Source organism: Helianthus annuus, chromosome 15 (genome assembly GCF_002127325.2).
Source record: "Helianthus annuus cultivar XRQ/B chromosome 15, HanXRQr2.0-SUNRISE, whole genome shotgun sequence".
In the NCBI taxonomy this organism is placed as follows: domain Eukaryota; kingdom Viridiplantae; phylum Streptophyta; class Magnoliopsida; order Asterales; family Asteraceae; genus Helianthus; species Helianthus annuus.
In genome coordinates this window covers 98,027,739-98,051,840 of record NC_035447.2, presented here as the reverse complement: position 1 = coordinate 98,051,840, position 24,102 = coordinate 98,027,739, and the positions used below count along the sequence as shown (strand labels likewise).

General features: G+C 35.9%; 2 protein-coding genes across 2 annotated transcripts; one reads left to right on the top strand and one right to left on the bottom strand.

Annotated features, from left to right (window-relative positions):
* Positions 1-12,635: 12,635 nt before the first annotated feature.
* Positions 12,636-16,891, top strand: LOC110929622 (extensin-2-like). Its single transcript, XM_035984715.1, has 3 exons — positions 12,636-14,165; positions 14,604-16,387; positions 16,487-16,891. The coding sequence occupies exons 1-2, from the start codon at positions 12,665-12,667 to the stop codon at positions 16,349-16,351; spliced, it is 3,249 nt and encodes a 1,082-aa protein (XP_035840608.1). The 5' UTR covers positions 12,636-12,664; the 3' UTR covers positions 16,352-16,387; positions 16,487-16,891.
* An 815-nt stretch (positions 16,892-17,706) lies between these two features.
* LOC110932025 (rRNA 2'-O-methyltransferase fibrillarin-like) lies at positions 17,707-19,136 on the bottom strand. Its single transcript, XM_022175386.1, has 2 exons — positions 19,108-19,136; positions 17,707-18,019 (listed from the first exon to the last, which is right to left on the bottom strand). Exons 1-2 carry the CDS (start codon positions 19,134-19,136, stop codon positions 17,707-17,709), a joined length of 342 nt encoding a protein of 113 aa, XP_022031078.1.
* Between the last annotated feature and the right edge of the window lie 4,966 nt (positions 19,137-24,102).

The window sequence follows — 24,102 nt, the reverse complement described above, 5'->3', positions numbered from 1 at the left end:
GCAACAGATCACAAAACAACTATTGATCTCATTTAATAAAATAATGAACTCTTTTTAAACGTACTAAACATACTTTAAAAATAAATACTCACCCTTGAAGTTCGTTCAGCAGACACCTAGGAAGATTCTGAAAGGTTAACGTCTTTAACTTCAGCTGCCTCTTGAGTAACCTAAAGGATCATAATATATGATATCATATAAAAAAGTACAGAATCCAGTGTTTAAAACTCAAAAGAAAAATAAATAAATTGAAAGAGTAATTTTATATGCTACCTCATCAGTATTTTCATCACCATTACCATCTCCACCAACCAACTCATCAATTATTACTGGATCATCACATGTTTTTTGCACAGAATAAACACGATAGTCATTTTTAAGATTGATCTTTGAAACATCAATCCTAAAAGCAGCCTTCTTATCAACCAATCGAAATATCTCATGAGGGAATCCAATATCATTGGCCTTAACCTGCCTCTCTCTTATGTCACTCGCCGCTAATACAAGAAGCTTCTGAACATCTCTATCAAACATAACAAAAGAAACACTACCACTCTCATCCTGCACCCGCATTTGCACCTTGAACCTGAAATATACACAACTAACTAAGTAAACTACAAAACTATATTCAAATATCAGTCTTAGAATGTTACTTATATAAATATAACGCTAAATAATCATCATTGTTTACTTTGTGGTGATCGATGTACATTCAGTACGACATTTGATACAAACCAAAGAAGTCGAAGGCAATCGAAGAATATCATCTGAAACATTTTCAACATTCTGCAAGTATTCACTTTTACCCATCACCTTCTTGAAACATTTACGACAGGCAGCATAAAACCAACCATACTCTTCTTGCACAATCTTAATTGTCGCAACCACAACACAAGACATTTCCTGTAAAAACACAAGACACTTCCTGTAAAAACACGCAAGTGACAAACCAAACAAATAACCAAACTATATACAAAGATGTGAAACTTTTTCTATCTCGCTAATCTTATCAACATGTTTCTTCATACCTTCAGTTACAAATTCTTTATGTAATGGAAAAACACTCTGAGACGATAGTATCGTTTGAGAAGTAGAACCACTCCCTTGTCCAAACTTTAGTATAAGCCTTTTGACTACCACAAATGATTAGAATTAGTATACAAATGACATGAAACCAAGTATTTGACTTGAACATTTATATACAATAGAAATTACATTGAGAAATTACCTCCTCCTTAGCTCATCAACTTCATTAATTTCTTCATTCGGAAAATTCGTGTTGCAAACTTATTACTTTGAACAGTAGATTCACCTACATGGAAAAGTATATAGATATTTAATGTATACATGTCTTTATATTCACAGAAATAAACAATATAGTTATGATTTGCAGAAAGTAACAAAAATACCTTTCCATTCCTTACACTTTCCATGCTGTATAACAGCCATCACATGCTCATGAGGTGGGATTTTAGAAATGAAGTCCTTAATCTACAGAGCATAATCATTCCGCATAGTACAACGCAAAACCTTACCCCTACATGAAAAGAATATTCAATCAGGAAAACTATAACATTTATTAAAGTAGCAAATGAGCCATAAACTAACTACCATATTCACTAAGAGTAAACTATAGATCTCATTTATTACCATGATTCAGCATTACATACAAACACTATAAATCTCATTTATTACCATTACCATGATCCCACAATAAATACAAACATTCTTCATCTTATTTATTAACATCATTAAATACAAACAATGATCAGTACATGACTGAACATATAAACAACAACTTACTCCAAATCTTCAATCTCGAAATTCATCTTCTTAGTCTCGTTTGGAGGTCGATCAAAGATTTCAAGATCTCCACAACAAATCACAGATCCAGCAACATCTATATGATCACATTATACAAGAATATAAGTAAAACTCTCTAATATTATACAATCAAGACATGATTACAAAAATATACACTACCAACACTCAAAGCGTTTAACGCCTCTCCTTGATGAATATCTTCATCAGCTCTAAATTGAAACCATACTCAACACCTTGCCAATATCTCACAGGAGTAACAATTGTGCATCTATAAAAGTTGATTTTATAAGGTTGCACTACTACTTTATATAAATCTTTATTCTCACCAACACCAAATTTCGACAGAATCACAACATCTTCTTGAAGCTGTCCATCAAAAACAGGTATCAGATGACTCTTAATACCTGCTTGAATCTTAGCACCCTGAAGAACATCTAAAGAAAGTATCTTCTTAGCATACAACACTACATTCTCTAATAAAACGGAAAAGCAGAGATACAAATTACCTTCTCATCAATGAAGATGATATCCATCTTGTAACCCTGATTTCATTTTCGAATAATTCTCGCCTTCATGTTCCACATATCCTTCCCAGGATTCAAATAGTTAACAAAACTAAGATTATTACTGTCAACTGATATTGACATGCTTCTAATTCGGAATTCGATTGTGATTAAATTTCAAATTTCAAAATCAGAGAAGATGAAAGCGTGATGAAATATGAAGAGGGAAATGAGAAGAAAAGCCTTATATAAGAAGGATGATTGACATGACTTTCTGAGTGACATGCATTAATTGCTAATTACTTATTCCCATGCATATTTGAATTTGAATTTCCCGGTAATTAGCGTTAGATATCTGCTAAATCTAAAAGCATTACGGAAGATAAACAAACTGCTGCTGCTAAGTATACGTTTGCCAAAGGAACCAGCTGCTACTTTCTTGTAGATGGGCACTGGTTTGCCCTTTGGAATGTGGGCCAGACCTTGAACATTTGAAAATACACAAGACAGTGGTTTGATAAAACATTAAATCTATTTTAAAGTGATTTATATATTAGGTTTTATGATGTAATAATAACATAAGAAAAACCTTGTTGGACAGCCTCTCCAACTGACACATCAGCTTTTTTTTATGTTATTAGGATTTCTCCTTTTATAAAAGTATAGATAGATAGATTAGCAAAAAGATAAAATATATATATCTAATAAATAATAACCAACTCGAAATTTAGCCAGAGTTTAAGCATTCAAAACCATTCATAAATCCTGTCCAGTATATATAAAACAAGTGGAACTCGAGTATACTTGAAGCTGAGTAAATCTCTTTTGCAACCATCACATAGTTCCTCTGAATTAAGTTTTCAGAAACTGTGAGTTTTACTTTGTTAAAAATGAAAGGCATAAAATTTAAAAGGAAATGATGGTTGACAAGTGATTTGTATTTTCTTCTCTTTCGTGCGTATTTTTCGCTTCATCAAATTGCTTTATATATAAAAGGAAAAAGACAAGAAAATAGATAAATAAGGCTGCAATGCAAAATGGGAATAATTGATTACATCCCACATGATGCTTTTTCACATTTTAGCAAACATGACACCAATAAAAATTCAATCCAATGATAAAAAACATGAAATAAAAAAAAAAGATAGAAATGTTTACTTAGTGGAGAGGTTGTGCACTGCTTTGTAGTAAAGTTTACTTCAACCCCTTCCACTTTTGCATGTTTGTATTTTAAGAATTAATTATATTTATTTGTGAGTTAATATTCACTCACACACCTCTCTCCTCTATCTCTTTCTATACATACATAATCCTCTCTATCTCTTTCTATACATACATAAATATATATATATAGAGAGAGATAGAGTGAAAAAAATGTGAAAATAAGATTTAGTGGCGTGAGAATAGTGGAATGCTATTTAAAAAGCTTATGTTTATACTTACATTATATGCAAATAATCGCCAATGACTACCAGCTCAGCTGGTAGGAGGTGTGAAGGTTTACCCATAGGTCACGGGTTTGATCCCGGGCCAGTGGGGTTCCTGCACGGGGCTTAGGCCAGACCGACCGGGAGGTACCGCATTGCGGGCCGATGGATTCGAACCTGAGCGGGTACGTCTAGAGGCGGCCAATGTAACCGGTTGATCTACTCCTTCCAAAAAAAAAAATATATGCAAATAATCAATTTATGAAATCGTAAGTGATTTTATTAGAAGGATATATTTGTAATATACATTAAAACAACTTAATTGTTTTTAGAAGATAAATGTAAATAACCTCTATAGTTAATTTAAGTAGTGTCGAGAGAATCCAAAATGACTAGTATTCATACATAAAAAACAATGTTAGATATGTAACTAGTTAACACTTTCGCAAACCAAGAAATCCCTTAAAGCGTCTTCAACGTTCATATATGGAAAGAATCTGTAGGACACCTGCCAGATCATATGGAGGAGAGAGAGAGAGAGCAAAAGAGAGAGAGAGAGAGAGAAAGAAGAAACACCCATGAAAACTCGTGGCGCCCAATTGAAGATTAAAAGGTGAGATTGGGAAGAGAAAAGGAGGGTAGAGGGGGCTGGGTGTTCGTTAAAATCCATCTTGGTAGAGGGGCAGGCAGACGTGAAAGGGAGAGAGTAGCGTCCATGGAGGACTAGCGGTGCGGATAAAAGATGGACAATTAGGGTTCGAACGGATATAATTCTTTTGAAAGAAGCTTAATTATTTATTTATAATATATTTAAGTTTTGTTAATTTAAAAAAAATAATGTAAAGTGTAATGAGTATATGGAAAGCCGGCCAAACCTCAACCAAACACAAGTGAACAACCCTAATTATACTATGTATTAGATGCGGCAAAGGGCCAAAAAGGTTGGAAACTTGGAATTATAGAATTTTTTTATTCAAAAAATAAAAACAAACTAAATACAAACAAAATTAAATAGTATGGACACAAATTCAAGCAGCTCAACTGACAACTGTTTGTAGTTTCTACCACTTTTTAAAATTTATGTACTACATATTGAAGATTTAATGCTGGCTTTGGACGACCAATCAATGCATAATTTATTATTTATATAAAGAAGGAAATTGATGGAAACATACAACCCATAATTTTTCACTATTTGACTACTTCAGTTAAAAGGAAGGAATGCTGATTATAGCAGTCCACATTTATTGGTAGAGTATATATACACTACACACAAAATATTTCAATCATGGTATTTTATATACAATTACATTTTTCACTTTCAAATAAAAAGTTTGTAAATGTTTATATGTATGTACTTGAAGACGAGTGCTGCATATTAGAAGTTAAAGGAGCATCTGTCCGGATCACGGCAGGTAACTTACGGTTTTAAACAGATTTTTGTTTTTAAAACCTGTAAACAGCTACGAATGTTCTTAAATGCATACTACTAGAAAAAGGGACCATTTTCTACAGAAATTTCCTACACAATTTTTTTCGTCACAGATTACTACACTTTTATGACGAATTTCCTACAAAAATTTTTTTAAGATTTTGTTACAAATTTTCGAGGCATCCATGACGAAAAATAAGAAAACCCTAATTAATTGACAGTTGCGTAACAAATCTATCGGAAATAACCTACAAAAAAAAAAAAAAAAGGGAAAATGATATCTCTTCCTACACATTTATGACGGAAAATAAGAAAACCTTAATTAATTGACAGTTGCGTCATAAATCTGTAGAAAATAATATACAAAAGGTTAATTATTATTTTTTACCGAATAAATATTTATATAAGCCAAAAAAATAAGGGAAAATAATTTCGTTTCCTACACATTTATGACGAAATATTTCTTTTTTTAATTAACTTAAACCATCCGTCGGAATTCCGTCACAACTTGTTACAAGTTTCTGACAAAAAATAAGAAAATCCTAATTAATTGACAGTTACAACACAGATCTGTCACAAATAATCTACAAAAGGTAAAATAATAATAAAACTAGTATATAATAATTATAAAATAAACATATTCCTATACATTTATGACAAAATGCTTATTTTTAAATACAATTGTCACAAAGGCGTAGGAAACAATCTATGTATGAATACAATTTCCTACGCATTTATGACAAAATACTTAAATCCATTGCAAGTTGTGACACATTTCTTATGACATTTAAGGATTTGTTACAAATGTGTAAGAAACAACCTATATAATTATTCTTATTTTAAATATTAAATGTACGTAACTATGTGGACGTATGCATATGAGTATAATGTGAGTATGTATATATGTATTTGTGTATGTGGGTATGTGTGTTTGTATGTATGTATGTATGCATGCATGCATGCATGCATGGATGTATGCATGCATGTATGTATGTATGTATGTATGTATGTATGTATGTATGTATGTATGTATGTATGTATGTATGTATGTATGTATGTATGGATGTATGTATGTATGTATGTATGTATGTGTGTGTGTGTATGTGTACGTATATGCATGTTTGTATCTATATGTGTATGTGGATGTGATTATAGTTGTTATTAAGTGTGCATTTGTATGTATGTATGTACATATGTATGTGTGTGTATGTATGTATGTATGTATGCATGCATGCATGCATGCATGTATGTATGTATGTATGTATGTATGTATGTATGTATGTATGTATGTATGTATGTATGTATGTATGTATGTATGTATGTATGTATGTATGTATGTATGTATGTATGTATGTATGTATGTATGTATGTATGTATGTATGTATGTATATATGTATGCATGCATGCATGCATGTAGTATGTATGTATGCATGCATGCATGCATGTAGTATGTATGTGTGTGTATGTATTTGTACGTATATGCATGTTTGTATCTATACGTGTATGTGGATGGGATTATATTTGTTATTAAGTGTACATTTGTATGTATATATGTGTAACACCCCGTGTTTTCGAATGTCAAAGTCAAAGTCCAAGTCAACTTTGACTTTCTCTGACTGTAGATAGTCGATCTTGTGTTTTAGTTGTATTATGTGGAGTAAGTGTTGTAATCAGCAAGAATCGAAGTAATCGAATGTGTTTTAATGCGAATCGATCTACGACTATGAATGATAGGAAGTAACAATGCGATAAAGTTAACCAATCAGTAATCAAACCGATCTAACAATCAATCGAACTCGACACTTGAATCATGCGAATTTTGGTATTATTATACGTGTGTGTATGCCTTATGTGTTACTTGTGCGTGCTTACTTTATGTTTGGTGTGGTATTCAAGCAAATCAATCGAAAAACGAATCGAAACTCGAAAGGCCATCGAACTCAATCGAAACCGACATCGAAACGTGACTTATAGAAGATTGTATGTTAGATATAGTGGTTGGGATTAAAAGTAATTTACTAGGAACTCTATCAAAATCATATCATCATACGTCGGAATCGAAACGTCGAAAAATCATCGCAAAATACTCGAAGTGCGTGGCGGATCGAACAGGAAACATCCTGATCGAACAGGCCAGCCGATCGGCTAAGCACCTTGCCAGCCGACCGAGCTGCCCACTCGATCGGAGTTCCCAGCCGATCGGCTGCCACTTTCCTCTTTTGGAAGCCTATAAATAGGGCTGTCATTGTCATACTTTCCATTTTTGGAAAGCTCTGACCGAATCAGCTATCTTCTTCACCTTTTCTCAGATTTCTCTCAATCCCGGTAAGTTTTCACTCTAATTCTTGTACATTCTTGATCATTACTTGAATCTACACCTTTCTATCTTTCAAAACTTGGATTCTAACCGTGAAATCACCAAGATCTAAGTGTTCTTGGGTGATGTCATCATGGTGTTCTTGAAGAACATCATGCTTTGGCCTCATTCTACTATGATTAGCTTAGATCTAACCGATTTCCACATAAACAAGCTAAGATCCATCATGGATCTAAACATTTTCATAATGTAAAGGATTGAAAGAAGGAGTTCCAACTTTCTTTCAACTCTTTTACACTCAATGCTTTCAAACCGGTAGAAACGGAGCTTGAACCGGCTAACCAATTATTCAAATGGTTTAGAAGGTTCAAGATTCGGGTTCTATGAACAAGGTTCACCGATATCGTTTAAACTCTAAACCGACATTCCAAACCGTTCAACCGGCCAGACTTGGGTGATTCCTGTTCGAGCCAAGGGAACAGGTGGGAACGAAGGTTATCATAGTTCAACACGTTGTCAAGACACCTTGAAAGAATGACAAATAAACAAACAACCAAGTGTTAGACGGAGAGCTGACCAGGTCAGAAACGCCGGCCGAACGACTAGGCTGTTCGAACAGCCCAGCCTATCGGACATGCCAGCCGATCGACCGGGCCAGCCGATCGGCTAGCACATGGTCATACTTTCCAAACTTTTGAAGTATAGTATTGACGAAGTAATGTTCGATCGAATAGGTCACTCGATGGGTAAACATTACTGTTCGGATCATGAGATACTATGCTTAAACACTTAATCGTTTTCACGACTTGTTCGTAGTAGAGAATGCCAGCCGATCGAACAGACTATTCGATCGAGTGACATTCAGTTGAGGGCTAACTTTGAAGCTCCTAGCCGATCGAGTGAGCTAGCCGATCGAGCGAGCTAGCCGATCGAACGAACCGTTCGATCGAACGACTTGAAAAGGTAGGAACACTTCAGTGTTCTCAAATACTGCAACAAAAACTTCAAAAGTTCAAATCCTCTAACACAAACACACTAGAGGAAGAAACAATCCACTCGAATGGTTCAGCCGATCGAGCCAACCGGCCGATCGAACAGGACTGTCCAATCAGATATACCAGCCGATCGAACAGGCCGTCCGATCGAACCTGCCGTTCGATCGACCAGCCCATTCGATCCATCCATACTTGTTTACTTTTCCGCGTTACTCATCGTTATGCTATCGAACTATTCAGGCTAATCTTACTCTCAGCGCTCCCTTCAATCCACAATCAATCACTGTGAGTATACTCGATCCCTTTTTGCTTTTAGCACTTTTGGGTGTTACATACGTTACCTATCAAATCACAATCAAACACAAACTATTTGAACGCTAACCAACTTGCATGTGCTATTTGACTAAATGAATGCTGTTTATTATGTTTACACGTGGAGTGCTATCTACCTGCCTTAGCAACATAGTACTATAGTTTGGACTCAGCACCCGTTCACACGGGGGTTGTTAAGGACAAATACTTGCATGGATTACGGTGGTAATCATGTATTGCGAACCGTCTCGGACGGTCAACCCGCAGTCGTTGGTACCGATGGTCCCATGTCGATAATTAACATGCATCGTTTTCCTCTGTGTACGTGCCTGGTTATGCGTAAACTATTCGAACTCTATATGCTGCTATCAAACTTGTGTGCTCACCTTTACATTTTTATGTATTGACTTTATTTTAACGTATGTGACAGGTAATTAGGATGCTTACTTGCTAGGAAAGCGAGGCAATAATAAAGCTTTAGAGCCCATCTAGCAGTTTTAGGTCGTAGCCTACCTAGGGGTCTCTAGAAGTGAATAAACTATAGCCATGGAGCCGTTGGAGTTGTTCGATCAAGCATCTATGGCATTAGTTGTCTGTAGATCTTGTCCGGACGAGTCTTAATGACTCTGGGCCGTACTTTTAAACATTTGGTTTGTAATAAATTAAATCTGAGTTGTCGAAACAGTACTATTTGTTTAGTTGTATTCTATGATAACTTGTTTATTTATTTGGGATACGGTATGGGACGTATCACTTAACTGAATTTGTAATAATAGTTGTTGTGGAAACTTCTGGACAATCTGTTTCGCTCAGTGCGCGCCCCGATGATTCCGCCATCGGTTGGGGTGTGACAATATGTATGTATGTATGTATGTATGTATGTATGTATGTATGTGTGTGTGTGTATGTATGTATGTATGTATGTATGTATGTATGTATGTATGTATGTATGTATGTATGTATGTATGTATGTATGTATGTATGTATGTATGTATGTATGTATGCATGCATGTATGTATGTATGTATGTACATATGTATGTATGTGTGTGTATATGTATGTGTGTATGTGTGTATGTATGTATGTGTGTGTATGTATGTATGTATGTATGTATGTATGTATGTATGTATGTATGCTTTGAAAATTAAAGGTTCCACTTATTGGAGGGGGTTTTGCTTTTTAAATGCTACATTGATCATCTGTTAAACTGAAGAACTTATTTTGTACGTTTATCTGAAATATGTGTCATTTATATTTTGTGTTTTGACTTGACGCTAATCAACATACTCAAGTCATTTAGTTTTTTTTTTTTTTTTGAAATTATGTTAATCATGCCTTGTGCCCGAATTATATTTTGTTGTGTATTATTATTATTTTGGCTTGTCGATTTTATTGCCTTCAAGATTAACTAACTAACTTGTGTTTGTGGATGCATTCTTAAATCCAGATTTTCATCGACATGTTTGAACAAAAAATATTATTAGCTATTTGTAAAATAGCTAATGCTTCATTTGTTTTCGCTAGATAGATATTAGATGTATCATATATGTCTTATAGTGCAGGATAATTCATGTCCCGAAATAGATTTTATCGTCAAATTCAACGAATTCTTTGTCACAAGCACAATACCCATTTGAATGTGAGTGCTAGTTAAACCAGTTCTTGTAGCCAGACTTATAATTTACAATTCAACTGGACATTATCAACAAAACAATAATGCAATTAAAATAGGGGTGTAGTGTTTGGTCAAAGTTATTAGTAATAGAGAAATTTTTTCCTTTTAGGAGTTGATTTCTTTTTATTAATTTTTCTTATGTACCAATTTAGAGAACGATTATTAATAAGAAGTATGGGAGAGAATGATTTATTTATAGGATGTTTAGGAAAATCTACATGAGACTTTATAATAGACCAGGAGATGCATTGGCAGTATTTATTCTTCGATATAAAATAACAGCCAGCCTCTAATGTATTCAAACTAATAACTTTTGTTTTTGATAAATTTAGAAGAAGAAAGGAATCTACTTGCAACTCGTCTTGACGAAGAAAGGAAAGCAAGGGAAGAACTTAAAAAACAACTTCAAGAATTTATGAAGAATTGGCGTCCTCCCTCTAATTAGATGTAGTTTTTGATATCTTTTTGGAATTACGTTGAATTGTATTGGCTTACGGTTTAAACATATTGGAACTTGCGTTGTGACGCATGATTTTTGAATTTATGTCATTGTAACTTCGGTGAATTTTGTAAAACAGGTTTTTGGTATTACAAATTATTTCTTGAATTTTTCGCCAGAAAAATGCAGAAATATTAATTCTTTTTTTGCAATTTTTTAATTTAATAAATTAGGTGGTTGGAAATGTGTCACAACAAAAAAAGCTTTTGTCGAAAAACGGTCAAAAATAGTAGAACTTTTTTTCTTTATTTTGTCAGATATTTGTCACAAAACATACTCATTTTCCTCAGAAATTTGTAACAACACTTCTTATTATTTGTCGAAATTGGGTCACAAAAATACTCAGTTTCCTTGGAAAATTGTAACAACACTTCTTATTTATTTGTTGGAAGTGGGTAACAAAAAATACTAAGTTTCCTCGGAAATTTGTAACAACACTTCTAATTTATTTGTAGGAAGTGGATCACAAAAAATACTCAGTTTCCTAGAAAATTTGTAACAATACTTCTAATTTATTTGTAGGAACTGGGTCACAAATAATGTTGTATTAATTTTTTTTGTTTTTTTTGGTCAGAAATGTGTAGCCAAAAAATAAATCCTAAAAGATAATAATTAAATATATTGTAGGAGATTCGTAGCAATTTGCGACGTAGTAGTTTCGTAGAAAATGTGTAGGAAGTTGCGTAGGAAATGCGTTGAAAACGGGTTTCCTACGAGCTGTTTTCCTACATCAGGTGTTTGTCATAAATGCGTAGAAAAACCAGTTTTATAACGCATTTCCTAGGAAGACTGGTGTAAGAAGTTTCAGATTTTCTAGTAGTGGCATGTATACAAATCGGCGCAAAAAAACTTTATTTTTAGGGCTTTCTCGCGGATATTTTCATATTGTATTATGTATTTCAAAACCAAGAGAACTGAAATTATAATCTTAAAGTTTAAGGTATAGTAGTCGGATACTTGTTTCTAGAGTATATTTAGCATAGAGAATTAAAGTTGATTCAGTATGGCTATTATAAGAGGGTCTTAATCTACTCACTTAAATAAATTTTAGTTAAAGATGATAAAATGATCTTGGTGGGTTGGGTTTGTTAAGAGATATTTTAATCTTATAGAAATCAAAGAACAAGACTTAAATATAAACACTATTAAAATTATAAAACTATTTCAACGTACTCTTATATATTATTTTATAGATTTAAGTACATTTCATGCCACCCACCAGGCCACCACTTCTACACATTTCATTTTAGATACACAACTTAATCTTACTCTATTGAACTCTTAATATTCACAACTATAACTCAAAGCTAACACACTTGACACATCATAATTTACTATTTTCCTTTCTATATAATTTTCCTTAATAAGCTAAACATTTTGTATATATTAGTGCAGAGTTATTTTTCATGGTACATAAATAACCCCCCATTTTTTTAAACATACACAACTAAAAACAATTTGTATATCATTACCTGTATATTATCGAAGTGGCCCAAATGAGGTCTTAAGAAAGTAATATTTGTCCCAGCTGTACAGAAGCCATTGGGAAGTTTTTTAGTACAGAAATTGCATCTTAGACAGCTTCCCTCTAACGACCATATAACTTTTACCTATAAATATCAGCTACTTTACTCCCCAAAACATCACCTCCCACCACCACTATCCCCTTCACCGGAAAAACATGAGAGTTTCCGCCGGTGGTGGCGGCCCTTTAGGGCCTCGTTTATGGCCTATAGTCATCCTCTTAGCGGTATTTGGTGTTACTAACCTTGTAGCTGTTTCGGCTGATCATCCTTACTTGTATTCTTCACCACCTCCGCCTTATGTTTACAAGTCTCCACCACCACCATCACCTTCTCCACCACCACCATATGTGTACAAGTCACCACCTCCACCAGTGCATTCACCACCGCCGCCTTATGTGTACAAGTCTCCACCTCCTCCAGTACATTCACCACCACCACCTTATGTGTACAAGTCTCCACCTCCTCCAGTACATTCACCACCGCCGCCTTATGTTTACAAGTCTCCACCACCACCATCACCTTCTCCACCACCACCATACGTGTACAAGTCACCACCTCCACCAGTGCATTCACCACCGCCGCCTTATGTGTACAAGTCTCCACCTCCTCCAGTACATTCACCACCGCCGCCGTATGTTTACAAGTCTCCACCACCACCATCACCTTCTCCACCACCACCATACGTGTACAAGTCACCACCTCCACCAGTGCATTCACCACCGCCGCCTTATGTGTACAAGTCTCCACCTCCTCTAGTACATTCACCACCGCCGCCATACGTGTACAAGTCACCACCTCCACCAGTGCAGTCACCACCGCCGCCTTATGTGTACAAGTCTCCTCCTCCTCCAGTACATTCACCACCGCCGCCTTATGTTTACAAGTCTCCACCACCACCGCCTTATGAGTACAAGTCTCCACCACCACCTTCACCATCTCCTCCACCGCCTTATGTGTACAAGTCTCCTCCACCACCGGTGCATTCACCACCACCGCCTTATGAGTACAAGTCTCCACCACCACCAGTTCATTCACCACCGCCACCATATGTGTACAAGTCTCCACCACCACCGATGCATTCGCCACCACCACCTTATGTGTACCAGTCTCCACCACCACCGGTTCATTCGCCACCACCTCCTTATGTGTACAAGTCTCCACCACCACCATCACCGTCTCCTCCTCCATCTTATGTGTATAAATCTCCACCACCACCGGTGCATTCTCCACCACCCCCTTACTTGTACAAGTCTCCACCACCACCCTCACCGTCTCCCCCACCACCTTATGTGTATAAATCTCCACCACCACCAGTACATTCACCACCGCCTCCTTATATCTACAAGTCTCCTCCTCTGGTGCATTCTCCACCACCACCATACTACTACAAGTCTCCGCCACCACCTGTGAAGTCTCCGCCACCACCATACTACTACAAATCTCCTCCTCCACCGGTCAAGTCACCACCACCTCCATACTACTACAAATCCCCACCACCACCAACTAAATCACCTCCCCACTACTACTACACTTCTCCACCACCACCCACTCCCTACCACCATGAAGTGATCGTAAAAGTCGTCGGGAAAGTTTACTGTTACAGCTGCTACGACTGGACGCATCCAATTAAATCCCATGCAAAGCACCATCTCAAAGGTACATACTTTAGTTCTAATACACACACAGTTTGATCATTTTCATTTTTTTAGATCCATTAAAATATATAACTTTAACTATATGGAATTTCTTACTGTATCCTATAATTATGGACCACACCATAATCTCACCCTCGGACTAAAGAAAATACAATTATTTACTTCGTATATTATTTATTATTGGTAAGTTGATGACCGCAATATACACCCACTAAAACTTTAAATTGTTTATATTTATTAAAAAATAGCTAGATTAGTTATTTAGTGATACCGTCAATTAGTTATTTAGTGGTACTTTAGTAGGCTAATTAATTATACATACCATAGTTTAAATTCATAATAATTGGGTCATAGGAGATCAATTATTGATGAGAGCTGTAAAAGGATAGCTTCCGAGATAAATTAACAAGATGTTAACTAGTATATTTGTTTGATAAAGGTGCTGTTGTGGAGGTCACATGCAAGGCTGCTGGTGAGAAAGAAATTGTTGCGTATGGAAAAACGAAGATCAATGGAAAATTTGCAATTACTGTTGAAGGTTTGGACTATTCAAAATATGGAGGAGCTGAAGCTTGTGTTGCTAAGCTTCATATGGCACCAAATGGTACCAAATGTAGCATCCCAACAAATCTCCATGGGGGTTTGAAGGGGGCTGAGCTTAAGGTCAAGTCCAAGAATGATTATGAGGTTGTGCTATACGCTAAACCATTTGCATTTGCTCCTAAGACCCCTTACAAGATTTGTGAGAAGCCAAAACCGAAGCCTACTCCTGCTCCTTACTACTACAAATCTCCACCACCACCTACACCAACTTATATATACAAGTCTCCGCCTCCACCATCACCGATATATCTATATAAGTCTCCTCCCCCACCTGCACATTCACACCCAACACCGTATAACTACAAATCACCTCCACCACCTAAAAAGTCACCTCCTCCGCCATATCACTACACCTCACCTCCACCGCCTAAGAAGTCACCTCCTCCCACTTACTACTACACATCTCCACCCCCGCCAGTTAAATCTCCACCCCCACCATACCATTACACATCACCTCCACCACCCGTGAAATCCCCACCCCCACCATATTATTACACATCTCCTCCGCCACCGGTGAAATCTCCACCCCCACCATACCACTATACATCACCTCCACCACCAGTGAAATCTCCACCCCCACCATACTATTACACATCTCCTCCGCCACCGGTGAAATCTCCACCCCCACCATACTATTACACATCTCCTCCGCCACCGGTGAAATCTCCACCCCCACCATACCATTATACATCACCTCCACCACCAGTAAAATCACCACCACCTCCATACCACTACACCGCTCCTCTCCCACCAATTAAGTCCCCACCACCTCCTTACCACTACACGTCACCTCCACCACCGGTAAAATCTCCACCACCTCCATACCACTATATCTCTCCTCCCCCACCGGTTAAGTCCCCACCACCTCCCTACCACTACACATCACCTCCACCACCGGTCAAATCTCCACCCCCACCATACCACTACACTTCACCTCCTCCACCAAAGAAATACCCACCACCACCGTACCATTACACATCACCTCCACCACCAGTGAAATCTCCACCCCCACCGTATCATTATACATCACCTCCACCACCCGTAAAATCTCCACCACCTCCATACCACTACACCTCTCCTCCCCCACCGGTTAAGTCCCCACCACCACCTTACCACTACACGTCACCTCCACCACCAGTAAAATCTCCACCACCTCCATACCACTACAGCTCTCCCCCACCACCGGTTAAATCCCCCCCACCACCCTACCACTATATATCACCTCCACCGCCGGTGAAATCTCCACCACCATCATACCATTACACTTCACCACCTCCGCCAAAGAAATCTCCACCACCACCATACCATTACACATCACCGCCACCACCTGTGAAATCTCCTCCCCCTCCCTACCACTACACCTCACCTCCTCCACCAGTTAAATCCCCTCCTCCTCCATACCACTACATATCACCTCCACCACCCGTTAAATCTCCCCCTCCACCATACCGTTACACTTCGCCTCCACCACCCGTTAAATCTCCTCCTCCACCATACCATTACACTTCACCTCCTCCACCAGTAAAATCACCTTCCCCACCGGTTTACATCTACGCTTCCCCTCCACCCCCGGTTCATTATTAGGCTCCAATAATTTGATCGTGTGCAAGTTACAATCATGTAAGTCTCATAATTTCTTTTGTATAGATTTTTACCTGTGACCCTAAACATAATCAAATCCTAGAACATATTAATGACATGTCTATATATTTTTTTCAGGTCTTATTTAAGTATTTGTACAATAAAGAAAGCTCCACAACGAGAAGTTCAAGAACTAGTTCATCAAAGCCCAATCATATCTAATAAGGTCTTACATCGCACTACAAAGCACCAATCTTTTGGTTTATGACCATTTCCTCTATACTTCATTATTGTAGGTCATCCTCTCTCAACGAAGAACTAGAAGCGATAATTTGTTAACTAAAAAACAAGTAGAGTTAATTACCATTGAAAGAGGGTGATCATATGAGTGATTTTGATTATTTGTGTTTTTTTCATTTTAATTTATTATTGTATAAAGAGGTAGATGATCACATTTTAATACTTATAAATGATTGATTTGATTATTTCTTGTCATCCTTGTTGCTTCTTGTATCCTTTTAATACAAACCACACATAAATCTACGTATTCTTCTTAAATTACTTTCTTTCGAAAACTCGTAGTCTCGTACAGATTTAACTTATAGTTGTGACACGATTCATTGCTTCTATCTTTATATATTTACTAAAAGACACGCCTATTTCCTACCAAGTTTTTTTTTATCGGAATTCGGTCGGAAAACGGTGTTTCTGACTAATTTCTGACAAAGTGGGTCTAGTCGGTAAAAGTTTCCGACAAGATTCCGATGATGTTTTCGACAAACTTCCGACTAGTTTCTGACTACATTTTTCCGACAAAATTCCGATTAATTTGTAACTACAATTTCCGACATAATTCGGATGATTTTTAACAATCTATTTCCGACAAAAAACCATGTTTTGATTTCCGACCATTTTCCGATTCAAAGTATTAACATTTTTCCTACTATTTTCCGACCAAACTTAATTAAAAAAATAATAAAATCCTGCTTAAAAAGTTATAAATTCTATTTACAACATATTTAGATACGATATCATATTCATGTCACAAGTTTGAACTACAAATTCTATTTACAATATATTTAGATACGATATCATATTCATCTCACAAGTTTGAACTACAAATTCTATTTACAACATACTTAGATACGACTACTACTCCCAGCGTATCCTCGACCTAACATCCTACTAAACCCAGGACACAACTCTAAAACCTTGACTCGTCCATGACCATGACTAGCTCCTGATGCTCGTACACCTCCAACATTGGAGTCTAATTTCCACCCACGTCCAGCACCGGACTCCGACCCCCGCCGATGTCCACCACTGGATTCTGACGCCTTCCAATGTTCACCACCGGACTACGACGCCCGCCCACGTCCACCACCAGACTCCAAACCCCACCCACGTCCACCACCGGACTCCGAACCCCGCCCACGTCCACCACAAGAATCTGATGCACGCCCACGTCCACAACTAGGGACAGATGCTTGCCCACGCCCACGCCCACGCCCATGCACACCACTTGATACATCCCCTGGAGAAGGGATACGTCCACGCCCACCACTTGATACATCCCTTGGAGAACGTACAGGTCCATGCCCACCTTTTGATACATCCCCTGGAGAAGGGACACGTCGCCCGGTCATTATATAGGTTATCACTGCCAAAAACCTACATTTAAAAAAACAAGAACGGTCAAATTAAAGTAATATCTAACTAACAAACCATATGATAGATTAGACAACTAGAATTGCAATTTTATCTTAAAACAACATTGCTATGTACACTGTACACATACATATAAAAATTTTCTTTCTATCTAACTTAAATGCATGTAGGATGCCTAAGGCTTACGAATTGAACCCACATCACATGTAATCACACATACATGGGTCAATATATAGCAAAAGATAAACATGTGTTTATGTGCATTCTTTATTTTTCTAAATGGTTTTTTTCAGAAAAATTTCATGAAGGAATAAAAGCAGAGCCTCTGTCTAGAATAACATGTTTCCACAAAAATATGTTTCGGAAAACAGAAAAATCAAGAAGCTTGACACGAGTCCCAACTACTATACAGAAACTTCATCCAATCTTTAACTATTAAACTAAATGGTTCTTTGTGCATTCACACATACACAAATAGTTCTAATGAAAATAAACACACAAACAGTAGACCAATATTTTTTTAAAGTAAAAAATAAATTAGGGTTTTACTTTTATAAATCAGGTTGGGGAAGAAGATACTCAAGATATTAAGGGCATGTTTGGCTAAGCTTTTCAAAACAACTTATTGGCTTATTGACTTTTCAAAAAGTCAATAAGTTGTTTTTGTGTTTGGCTAAGCCAAAAGTCTTTTTAGAAATGGCTTTTTGTAAAGAAGAAAAAGGAGGTTTCAAGAAGTCACAATATTGTGACTTTTTGGCCAGCTTTTAACTTTTTAAACTACAAATTATCAATATACCCCTTCTTTACACCCTTATATCTAAAAGAATGCCCATTTTAGTCATTTTACATCAATAAGCTAATCCAAACACTTTTTTTTAAAAACTCCTTTTCAAAAAGTCCTTTTCCCAAAAGTCCTTTTCCAAAAGTTCTTTTTAACTATAATAAGCTTAACCAAACATGCCCTAAAAGTATAGCCAAAGTTATTTGAGATGATGTCCTGTAGCAGATAAGAGGGTTTCTAAAGTACATACACACAAATACATATTTATTCACCGAAACAAAGGGGAATCGAAAGGGTTTGTGTGATTTACCTCACGAAAGTGATGTAAATGACCCACATCTCGAGTGTGTCACACCCTGCGAGTTGCGGAAGCGTGTTACTTGTGACGTAAGAAAGGTAATCATTGCATCCAATCATGTCAACAACGATGCCATATGTATTGATTTGCAACAAAAGTTTACAATGTTATCCAAATATAGTTATTGAGTTTCATTACACTTCGAACAAAAGATTGTTGTTGTCGAAAAAGAAGGCATTCGTTGTTTTGTCATTCCCATTTCCCATGGTCTAACACTGGCTCATGTCTTGTTTCCTGAAATACATGTAATTTTAAAAAGTCAACAAAAGTTGAGCGAGTTCATGTAGTTATTGTTATTGTATGAAATCTCATATTTGAAATCCTGTAATGAAATCATAATTGTAATCCAGTAATGTAATCATAGTATGTTATTAGCATTTGTGGAGTTTAAGGATCTATCAGTGTGTAGCTTGCACCCTGGCATATGTGCCATAAGTAAGTAACCAACCCGAGATAGCTTTGACATCACTGGGATTACAAAAGCACTCCTAAGGTACGAACCAGGAGTGGAGCGCGCCTCAAGCTCGATAGATCTATACCTTTTGCACCTTGGTTACTACGTGATTAATGGTTACTATGTCATCATCCTACTTACGCACATTGATCATGTTATCATCTAAACCCATAGCTAACAAACCGTTTATTATGACATGTATTTCCCCTCGATTGTTTTAAAAATAAAACATTGAAATCATTGAAAGGAGGGACATGAACTCACTGGTTTGCGTTCCGTGTATTGTACTATTGTAAGTGAGCGTTGGTACACGTTTTAGTCAATTGTGTTTTAGGTAAACCACATTTTTATATGTTTTTACTTTTTAGTCCATTGCGTTTTAGGTAAAACACATTTTTATGTGTTTTTAGTCCTTGGCGTTTTAGAAAAAAAATACTTTCGTTTGTGTTTTTTTTTTCTATTGGATTTTAGGAAAAACACATTTTTATGTGGTTTTTGGTCTAGTGTGTTTTAGAAAAACATATTTTGAAGTGTTTTTAGTTTATTGCGTTTTAGGTAAAACACATTTATATGTGTTTTTAGTCCATTGCATTTTAGAAAAAAAAACCACTTTCTTTTGTGTTTTTGGAAAAACACATTTTGAAGTGTTTTTAGTTAATTGTATTTTAGGTAAAACACATTTTTATGTGTTTTTAGTCCATTGCGTTTTATAAAAAAAACACTCTCTTTTGTGTTTTTAGTCCATTATGTTTTAGAATAAACACTTTCTTTTGTGTTTTTAGTTCATTACATTTTAGAAAAAAAATCATTCTTTTATGTTTTTTGTCCATTGTGTTTTACGCAATTGGATTATCGTAAACTTTTTTTTTCAAAAGTATAACAATAGTGTGCTCGTTTTAAAGATAAAAAACACTCGTTTTTATGGTGCAATTTTTATAAAAAAATAATGTCGTATGAAAAAAGTTATTAATGTTTTAAAAACGGGAGAGAATTGGAGTAGAGGAAAACTATTGACTTGTATGGACTAGAATACCCTTAGGCCACAGGGTGTGGCTTAACACCACCCCGCCACCTCACCAATTATAGCGCCCCGGGGCGCCAACCACCATACCACCACCGCTAAGAGGGGGGGCGCTATAACCCTTTCGCCAGCGTGCTAACGAGTAAAAAAGGGGGTGGAGGTGGGGCCCACCTCTTTTCAACCAATAATTTTTTTTTTTAATTTTGTTTAATAGGGGTGCTTTAAACCATTACATGCACGTTAAAGGGGGGACTTTAAAGCCCCCATATGACGTGGCGCCTAGGTGGATCTGACGTGGTGTGATAAAGCCCCTAGGGGCTTTATACCATACCCTTCAGCCTTAGAATAACCCACGCGCCTCCTTTTTGTTTGTTTAATATCACCCATTTAATCTTAGCGTTTGATTATTTATCCTGACCCAACAAATACATGCTAGTTTTTGTCATGTGGCGATACTTGTTTTGACAAACATATAAAAATTTAAACGTAATCATATTTTTATTAATTATATTATGGATATTCACGTTATTATCTTTTAAAATACAAAATATAACAAAGTTGTATTAACTAAGGATCACAAGCATCATTTAACAAAAGTACTACATAAATAATTTGCATTATAGCACATTCTACGTTTTCCAACCAATTTTCGAGAACTTTTTTTTCTTTTGTTCCTTTTTTCTTGGAACTTAATCGTAAGCTTCCTACAAATTTCCGACCATAATTTTTTTGTCGATAAATTGTCGGAAATTAGTTGCAAAAAGCAGGTATTAATTTTAGTCGGTAATTTGCTGGAAAATGGTCAGAATTTTCCAGTTATCTAATAGTTTATATAATATAATTTATTTGGATACTAGCTATTGGAATATATAAAATATACAAAGTAGAGATTTAGGTGCTTTCTTAGATCATGATCATAATTATTGAACATGGAAGACGAACAGCTCCAGAAAGTGATCAAAGGACATTTGAATATTTGAATAAGAAGCAGGTGATAAATTATGTCTAACTGCTCCACCATGCCTTATTTTCACATAATTTTTTGTCCAAATGGATTTGTAAATCTCAGTGATCGTCCTTCTGGAATTTAATCATTTTTATTTGAAAGAATAAACAATCCTATATTTTTACGTTTTATATTATGGATCTTTATATTTATATATATTATACATGTTGGAAATCTGAACTCTGGTAGTTTTAAATATTTTGGTCGGGAAACTTAAGCATGGTTCCCTAAAGATCATTAATTTAACATATAGGCAAAAGATCAAATACAAATAATCTTAACATACTAAACATACAAATTGAATGAAAACCCAAAAAGACAAGGTGGCATTTTTGTAATTACCACCAACTATCAAAGTTACAACCAAAAATACCTAAAAAAACACAATTTTTTTTAACATTTTTTATTAAAAAATCGCTACATTTCGTTAGCAAAAAAAAAAAAAAAGAAAGAAAAATTTTTTTTTGCTGCTATTAAAAGTAGCGATTTTTTAATAAAAAATGTTAAAAAAGTAAAATAAAATAATTTGTGTGTGTTTTTTTTATTTTTTTAGATTTTTTTAGGTTTTTTGGGGGGTTTAGTTTTTAGCATTTTAGCTTGGGTGGGGGGGGGGGGTTAGGTTTTTTTTTTAAGTTTTTGGGGGGTGGGGGGGGGGGGGTGGGGGGTTTAGGTTTTTTTTGGGGGTGGGGGGAGTGGTTAGGTTTTTTTAGGTATATTTGTAGAGTAACTTTGATAGTTATTGATAATTACAAAAATGCCACCTTGTCTTTTTGAGTTTTCCTTTAATTTGTATGTTTAGTATGTTAAGATTATTTGTACAAGAACTTTAGAAATCTCAGATAATCGGAAAAATAAATCAGAAAACGTTAAGGCCATATTTGATCAGGGTATTTTATGTACACCTTATTTTGTATTAGTTATAATATAAATCCACTAATATTAGTACAACATAAATCGCTGCATTTATGTTGAAGACGAGATACGAGTATATTGGCGATTTAGCATCCAGGTTAAACTAGTTTGATACATTCTCATTATCATCCACGTTAATATTTTCTTTTGAACGCACTGGCAATTTAATATTATCACCGAACTGAAACACAAGTACGTTGTTTATGATTTCAAAATAAATGTATTAGTTTGTGACTGTATTTGTTATATATGAACAAGGGTATGGATCACAATTCACAAAAGACCACCCTGTTTGAGAAACTTGAGAAGTATCCTGTACCACATATTTCTCTAACTTTTTCGTAATATACAAATATGCAGGGGCGGAACTAATGTAAAATGAGTCGTAGCACGGGCTACGACTCAACCACATATTCGTATTCGTAGTGTAATTTTTTTTCGGTTTTATAGCATATTCAAAAACATATACGAGGATACCCCTAAGAGAAAATTATGAAACTTGATATTATTTATTAAGCGCAAAATCTGTTTAGTAACAAAGCCCAAATGGTTAGTTTTATGATAATTAAGCCCAATTTGTAATAACTAATAAAGCCCGTATAATAGAATAAGTGATCTTGTGCGTCTCATGGTTAAAATGGGAACACATAGTTGTTGTCCTTTGGTTTATCGGGTAGTGAAGCTAGCTTTGGTTTTACAGGTTGCAACCGCAACTGTTGAAAGATGTTTTTCGAAATTGAAGATTATCAAGACGGATTTACGCAATCGAATGGGCCCGGAATATTTGAACAATGCCATGTTTGTGCGGCCGAAAATGATTTTTTTTCGTAAAGTAAAAGACGACGATGTGATGGAACGATTTTAAACTACGAAAAAAAATAAGAAGCCAAATCTATTAGGTTGTTTGCTTTATTTATTTATTGTCTTTATTTTAATATTGTATGATTGCACGTTAAAAAAAATGAGATAACCCTGGTTTAATAGGCTAGTTCCGCCACTACAAATATGTATAGTTTAAAATTGACTATATACTTATATGTATACTGTCAAATCTTGAATTATACACATATGTATATAGTCAATTTTAAACAACATATATGTGCATATTATGAAAAATTTAGAGAAAATATGTGGTCCAAAATAGGCCTGTCAATGGATTGGATATTGATCCATATCCAATCCAATCTGATCCATTTAAATCACTTATTGGATCATAAAAAATATCCAACAATCCATTAGTTAATCCAATGGATCCATCCAACTATCCAATTAATTATATGGATCGATCCATGATCCATCCAGATCGATCCATTACTAATTAAAAAAAAGAGAAACAAACGGCACTCTCTTAGGGTTTCATCAATTCATCGTTTACAATCGTCGAGTGACACTCAGCGTCTCAGCCTTCAATCGTTGATCTCACATCTCATCTTATCTGCAATCGTCGATCTCCACCATCTCCGTCCCACCTCCGTCCCACCTCCGTCGACCTCCAGTCCACCGCAATCATCGTTTCATTGGAGACCCCAATTGCAGCCACCACCACCGTTCGCA

Excerpts from the sequence above, each read along its gene's own strand:
- LOC110929622 (XM_035984715.1), top strand. The coding sequence starts at position 12,665 with ATGAGAGTTTCCGCCGGTGGTGGCGGCCCTTTAGGGCCTCGTTTATGG. Across the intron at positions 14,166-14,603 it reads TGCAAAGCACCATCTCAAAG|GTGCTGTTGTGGAGGTCACA; the intron begins GTACATACTTTA and ends TGTTTGATAAAG.
- LOC110932025 (XM_022175386.1), bottom strand. The coding sequence starts at position 19,136 with ATGTGGGTCATTTACATCACTTTCGTGAG. Across the intron at positions 18,020-19,107 it reads ATTTACATCACTTTCGTGAG|GTTTTTGGCAGTGATAACCT; the intron begins GTAAATCACACA and ends TTTTAAATGTAG.